Source organism: Bison bison, unplaced genomic scaffold, assembly GCF_000754665.1.
Source record: "Bison bison bison isolate TAMUID 2011002044 unplaced genomic scaffold, Bison_UMD1.0 scf7180017864233, whole genome shotgun sequence".
Classification (NCBI taxonomy): Eukaryota; Metazoa; Chordata; class Mammalia; order Artiodactyla; family Bovidae; genus Bison; species Bison bison.
Window position 1 is genome coordinate 5,599,014 of NW_011494805.1, and position 7,261 is coordinate 5,606,274.

The 7,261-nt window shown below is 43.7% G+C and overlaps 1 protein-coding gene across 1 annotated transcript in view; it reads right to left on the reverse strand.

Moving 5' to 3' along the window:
- The window catches only part of PSKH2 (protein serine kinase H2), a 38,319-nt gene extending 31,323 nt beyond the window's left edge, over positions 1-6,996 (reverse strand). The window contains 1 exon segment of the mRNA XM_010846245.1: positions 6,812-6,996. Within this exon segment, the coding sequence (XP_010844547.1) occupies positions 6,812-6,996 (185 nt within the window).
- Positions 6,997-7,261: the final 265 nt, after the last annotated feature.

Sequence of the window (7,261 nt, forward strand, 5' to 3'; positions counted from 1 at the left end):
GGAGATCCAACCAGTCCATTCTGAAGGAGATCAGCCCTGGGATTTCTTTGGAAGAAATGATGCTGAAGCTGAAACTCCAGTACTTTGGCCACCTCATGTGAAGAGTTGACTCATTGGAAAAGACTCTGATGCTGGGAGGGATTGGGGGCAGGAGGAGAACGGGACGGCATTGGACGAGATGGCTGGATGGCATCACTGACTCGATGGACGTGAGTCTGGGTGAACTCCATGAGTTGGTGATGGACAGGGAGGCCTGGCTTGCTGCAGTTCATGGGGTCGCAAAGAGTCGGACATGACTGAGCGACTGAACTGAACTGAACTGAACTGCTGTGTCTTGTTTGCTGAGGGGGCTTGTCTCTAGTTTCGGCAAGAGGAGGCTCCTCTCTGGTTGTGGGGTACAAGCTTGTTTTTGCAGTGTCTTCTTTTGGGGAGCACGATCTTCGGGGCACATGGGCTCAGTCATTGCGGCTCCTGGGCTCTTAGAGCACAGGCTCAGTAGTTGTAGCCCATGGGTTTAGTTGCTCCACAGCATGTGGGATCTTCCTGGACTAGGGATCGAACCTATGTCTCCCTCATTGGTGGGCAGATTCTCCACCACTGAAGCCCCGCAAATCAAAATGTTTACTCCAAGAAAGTTTGCGCAGTTTTCATAAACATTTCAAAAGCCAGTGACCTAGAGACTGATTCCTAACTTGAATAAATCCAAATTTCTTAACTATTTACTGAAACATGCTCTGGATTTCCCCGCTGCAATATTTAATTCAAACAAGACTCTACAAAAAAGTCAACAGGGATGAGAACCTTGGTTTTTTATTGGCCTGTGCTTTCAAGGCATTTCCACAACGTGATACTTCTCTAATATCTGTTATTCCCACATAAGCCTCTCTCACCAGGGAAATAGCTTTCTCATCCTTGGACACTGTCAACTGTATTCTTGGCAATGCTTTTCTCTCCAACTGTTAGTCTGTGACTAATTTTCTCTCTCCAGCATTTTGTGGAAACCTGCTGTGGACTGAAATCGGAGGTCACTGTTTCCTTGCAAACGTCAGTCTCAGAATCAGGACACAACCTTACCTCCGAGAGGAGCCCATGGTCATGCTGAAACCACCTGGGAAAGCTTTCAAGACCTGAGCTCTTCACCCTGTCATCAATGCCTCTGGCATCCAAATTTGTCTGGTGCCAATTGACTTCAGGAAAAACAGAGAATGTCTAAATCCAGACTTATTCCTCCACTACGTGAAGTTTATTTCTGAAATGTTATTTTGTTTCATTTTGTCCTTTCTAAGACATTACTTCTTGGTTTATTTACTGCAATTTCCACATATATGCTGGGTGCTTTTATGAAGTAGCAAATTTTTGATATGACTGATGGGGAAGTGCTTAAGTTATTAAAGTTATTATCATTAGTTGGTCACTATATGTTTGTGCCTTTAAAAATATTGAATATATAAGCATCTGTTGGGAAGAATAGCTGAGATGAGACGTCTGAAAAATATTCAGACTTTGAAAGTGTTCCCTAGTTTGATGTTTTCACTCTTGTTCTTCTCACACTTGATCCCAACCATTACCAACAGTTCTCAAATTTCAATATGCATAAAAATAACTCAAGGAGCTAGTTAAAAATGAAAATTCAGAACACTTTTTCCAAAATTGCAGATTCATTGAGCCTGGGAAAAAGCCCCAAAATCTGCACTTTTAACAAATCAATGCAAGGTGGTCTATAAACCACAGTTTGAAAATATTGTTTTAGACATTGAAAACTACAAGTCATTAAAATTTAAACCAAAGAATCGTAACTATATTCAGTACTATCACTCATGAATGGCAACACTGACCACCTAAACAGCGGACTCATAGACACCACCCAAGTGCCATCACCTCCAGGGAAATCAGATATTAGGTAGTCACCACCTCTACCAGGAGAAGGAGAGAGAAAAAGAGAGAGAGCAGGGCAAGCTCTCGATGGCTTGGACAGCAGGAGCACAGTGGGTAAAGGAGCTGCTTTACCAACCTTTCTGTTAAATGTTTAGTTTCGTTGTCTTCCAATTTCAGAGATAATACATGCTTAGTACAACTTGTGAAAACACGAAAAGAAAGCTGACCTTTAAAAAGAACTTTGATTTATGGATGTAAATAAATGTCATTATTTTTCATTTTTATTTTTCATTATTCCCTAAACATATTATGGTATATATTGATATAATGTAACATTTTTTCCATTTGCCAGTATCTTTACTTCCTATGTAAAAAATTATCTAAACGATTATTTTAAATGACTAACCAGCATTCCATCATGTAGCTATTCCGCAATTTAAATATTCCTTTGCCACTGAATATTTAGTCCCACTGTGAGGTGGACATGGGATGTCTTTCAACATAGATGTTTCACTTTATTTATTTTTAATATTGATTGATTTGACTGCATCGTCTCAGTTGCAGCATGCAGGGTCTTCGCTACATCATGTGGATCTTTTGATGCATGAACTCTCTAGCTGTGGTGTGGAGCTTAGCTGCTGCTGGATCTTAGTTCCCCGATCAGGGATCCAACCTGTGTCCCCTGCATGCCAAAGCAAATTCTTAACCACTGTACCACCAGTGAAATCCCAGCACGCAGATATTTTAAATATTCCTGTTGACGTCTTCTTAAGCTTTTTCCTTTATTGCTTCTGCTTTTTGCATTGTACTCAGAAAGGACTCCCAAATTGGATACACTGTGATGTAGAAATGCACTGTGCAATCAGCCTTTGAATTTTTACTCAGTTTCTTATTTTCTACCCATCACACAGATTGGCGATCACCAAAGCAAATTATATCTCAGGGTTCAGGAGCTGTTAGACCTGGCTCTCACTGCTGTAGAGGGAAAGTACGGGAAAGTTACGGCCTCATTCTCCTCGGGTAAATCCCGATTCACCAGACTATTTATAACGTCCTATCTCTTGTGACTTTGCAACTTGCCATTCTCCTCACTGACCCTATTTACCACTCTGCTGCTGCTGCTGCTGCTAAGTCGCTTCAGTCGTGCCCGACTCTTAGCGAACCCATGGATTGCAGCCTACCAGGCTCCTCCATCCATGGGATTTTCCAGGCAAGAGTACTGGAGTGGGGTGACATTGTCTTCTCCGCCATTGCACTCTAGACCTGTGAAATCCTGTATTGTGTATTATTCAGTAGCCTGCCATCTAGTGGTGGAAATGGAAAGTGAAGGTTTTTCCCCCTTAGAGAATAATCCGATTTTACAATACAGCTCTAAGGTAACTCACTCCAGTAATAACTTAATATTTGTATAAAATTGTGAATAGTTTAGGCTTCCCTAGTGGCTCAGTGGTAAAGAATCTGCCTACAATGCAGGAGACACAGGAGATTTGGGTTCGGTCCCTGGGTGGGGAAGACTGCCTCCAGTATTCTTGCCTGGAGAATCCTGTGGCCAGAGGAGCCTGGTGGGCTACCGTCCATAGGGTGGCAAACAGTAGCGTACGGCTGAAGCAGCTGAGCACGTACGCACACACGAACAGTTTACGGGGGCTTCCCTGGTGGCTCTGTGTAAAGAATCCGCCTGCCAATGCAGGAGACGCAGGTTCAATTCCTGGGTCAGGAAGATCCCCTGGAGAAGGAAATGGCAACCCACTCCAGTATTCTTGCCTGGAGAATCCCATGGACGGAGGAGTCTGACTACAATCCATGGGGTCCCAAAGACCCCATGACAGCGACTAAACAACAAACAACAATGTGAATAGTTTATGAATCACTTTTTAAATAGTAGAATGAATCATAAACCTAGAGTCAGAATATCTTTATCTCCAGATTTGCAATTATTGATTTGTAATATCTGCTTTTTTTTTTTAATCCTTAACTTTTTTGAATTTGGGCCTCCCTTTCTTTGAGGCAAGAAGGTCGGGTTTTTCTGTGTGTGTGTGTGTGTGTGTGTGTGTGTGTGTGTTTAATATTTATTTATTTGTTTTCGGCTACCCTGGGTCTTGGTGGTTGTGCACAGGCTTTCTCTAGTCCTCTAGTTGTAGACTGCTCCCGTGGTGGCTCAGACGGTAAAGTGTCTGCCCGCAATGCGGGAGACCTGGGTTCAATCCCTGGGTCGGGAAGATCCCCTGGAGAAGGAAATGGGAACCCACTCCAGCATTCTCACCTGAAAAATCCCATTGACTGAAGAGCGTTGGGTCGCAAAGAGCCGGACACGACTGAGCGACTTCACTCTCCCTTTCACTGCTCGCAGAGAGTGGGGACCGCTCTCCCGCAGCCGTGCGCAGGCTTCTCACTGCGGCAGCTTCTCCTGCAGTGGAGCGCAGGCCCTAGGACGTGGGCGTGGGCTCAGCAGCTGCAGCGAGGGCCTCCCTCGTGCAGGCTCAGTAGTTGGGGTCCTTGGGCCAAGTTGTCCCGTGACATGTGGGAGCTTCCTGGCCCAGAGATCCAACCAGAGTCCCCTGCATTAGGAGGCGGATTCTTAACCACTGGACCACCAGGGAAGCCCAAGAAGACTGTTTTTGATGTTCCTAAGTTCTTTATAATTTCCAGTACATTTTATAATCTTATGAAATGTGGCACTGGGATAACTCAAATCAAGAAATTTCTTTTCCAGATTCTTTAAAGAATTAGCCACAAAAAGCTGTGAGTGTCTCCATATTTCTTCAGTTGGTATGACATCCTATCAAATTTTCTCTGATAACATCCCTTCCTATGCTAAGATTATAAGCTTTGTATGTATAAAACTATTTCTGATTATAAATCTTTCTTGGGTAACATTTTAAAAAATGTAAATATAATGTATAATAATGACCTCTATAATAATGTAAAATAATGACCTTTCTACCTAATAATTCATTTTTTCTTAGTTCATATTTTTTCATAGAAATAATGTTCTCAGCATAACAATGCCATTTATTATTCCCACTGGTGAATTTTCCATCTTTGCTGCTGCTGCTACTGCTGCTAAGTCGATTCACTTGTGTCCAACTCTGTGCAACCCCATAGACGGCAGCCCACCAGGCTCCCCCATCCCTGGGATTCTACAGGCAAGAACACTGGAGTGGGTTGCCATTTCCTTCTCCAATTACATTTTAAAATGTGCATGAATTCAAAAGTAGATAATTTCTTCAAGTAAAAACATGAATATTTATACAATTGTGTGATATATGAATTTTGTAACTTTTTAAAATAATTAATGTTATAAATCAGAATTTCTCAAATACTATTCAAAATAATACTACTTCTTCAAGTCACTAAAGACACTAGTTGCCCAAACAAAGGGAGCCATTGTCCAATCTATTGTTTGGAAAATGCTATCTTAAAGTTCAAAGGCTCTAATCACCAAAGGACTTCCCAGAGACTTCAGTATGTTAGCATGCATTTTGATTGTCCAAGTTGGTTGTTTGTTCACAAAGCTTTTCCTTCCACCACAGAACATCTCTCAAGGAAATATCGACTGATAATAAAAGATAGAAAACCAAAATCACAATTTAAAAGCAGTGAGATTCAGTTTTACTTGGGAACATTACTGAGGACTGTAGCCAGGAGACAGTCTCTCAGATAGCTCTGAAAAATGGCTCTGAAGAGGTTGAGAAAGAGCCGCCAATATATATGTGAATTCGGGCTGGAAAATATGTGTAGTCAAGCATACATCTTGATAAAAGATTATTGCTAATCACACACACACACAAAAACCAGATATATGAAGTCAATGAGTTTAGTGCTTTTCTGTTTATGGGAAGGTGCGAGAATCTGGAGTCACCAACATTCTTCCTTAGATATGCGTCTTAACTACCTTGGGACCAAAATCCAAAACACAGAATGCTCATCCTATTTTTTCCATCCTGAGTTCCCTGAGTTCAGGACTCACTGTTGGAGGCTGTCAGTCGGTTGTGACTTAACCCTTTGTATAACTGGATGATGAGCAACATTCTGTTCTTTTCTGTTTACAGATCCTTAAAACAAGGTAAGTTGCAGTGAATATGTAGGGTAAACGCAACCAGATTGTGAAATAACAGATGAAAACATTTTTTTTTTAATGCTATTTAGGATGAAGAGAAGGGCTTGCATTATGGGGGAAACCAGTGATGGCTTTGTTGCAGGGACGGGGATGCCTACCAGGGCCCCAGAGTGGGCTCTTGGGTAACACCGGGAAATAGGTCATCTGAGGAGACACCATGCTGACAAAACCAGAGGCTTCTTTGGGAAGGGGCACCCGGACGGAGAGCAGGAGCTTAAGGGAACCCAGCTCCACCACAAGGCTCTCAGTCTCCAGGGTCATGGTGAGGGGATTCGTTTCCAGGTTGTCTATGGCCAGTCATTCTGGCTCAGGGTCTTTCTTGGTGGTATGCGCATCGCTCAGCCAAGATGGATTCCAGCGAAGAGGATTCTGGGAGGTTGGTAGGTCACACGGACTGGTGTTTCCTTTTGACCTTTCCCAAATTCTTCTGGTTGGTGGTAGCTTGTCAGCTCCTTGCTCCTTACCAGGCCTCCTGTCATAAAATAACTGTAAAATAACTCATGCAAATGGTCACTGAGGTGCCTGGCCAGGGTGGACGGCTTCAGTCAGTGTTTCCCCTAACAGTTTGGTCAGCAGAGTAAGGGACAGGAAGTAGGAGAACTCCTTGATGTTTGTTAACGTATGTTAAAGAGAAAAACCACAGGCCACATGTAATGACACTTGTGCCAAAGCCCATGATTCCACCTGGATTTAATCTAATTGTAGTTTCAACCTTCCTCAGAAATGCAACCTTAATCAAGCAGTTGGAATTTTCTGGGCATATGTCCTCTTGGAGGAGGTCGCCATTAACCCCACCATAGAGCCGCCAGAACTTACACAGGACTGGGAAACAGACTCGGGGATGGCACAAGCAGAACCTTGTGTACCAGGACCCTGACCCAGACTTGCCCAGGAGGGTCCAGGAGTCTCTGGAGGAGGCGAGGGTCGGCGGAGGCCTGCTGCAGGGTCGGGAGCACTCGGTGTGACAGTGCGTGCACGGACCTTTTGAAGGAGGTCGCCATTATCTTTGTTATATACAGTATACGGTGAAGTCGCTTAGGCGTGTCCCACTCTTTGCAACCCCATGGACCGTAGCCTACCAGGTTCCTCCATCGGTGGGATTTTCCAGGCAAGCATACTGGAGTGGGTTGCCATTTCCTTCTCCAGGGTCCCAACCCAGGGATCAAACCCAGGTTTCCAGCATTGCAGGCAGAGGCTTTACCTCTGAGCCACCAGGGAAGCCCCTTTTACCTTCATTACCTCCACCATAGTTTGGCCCCAGGCAAA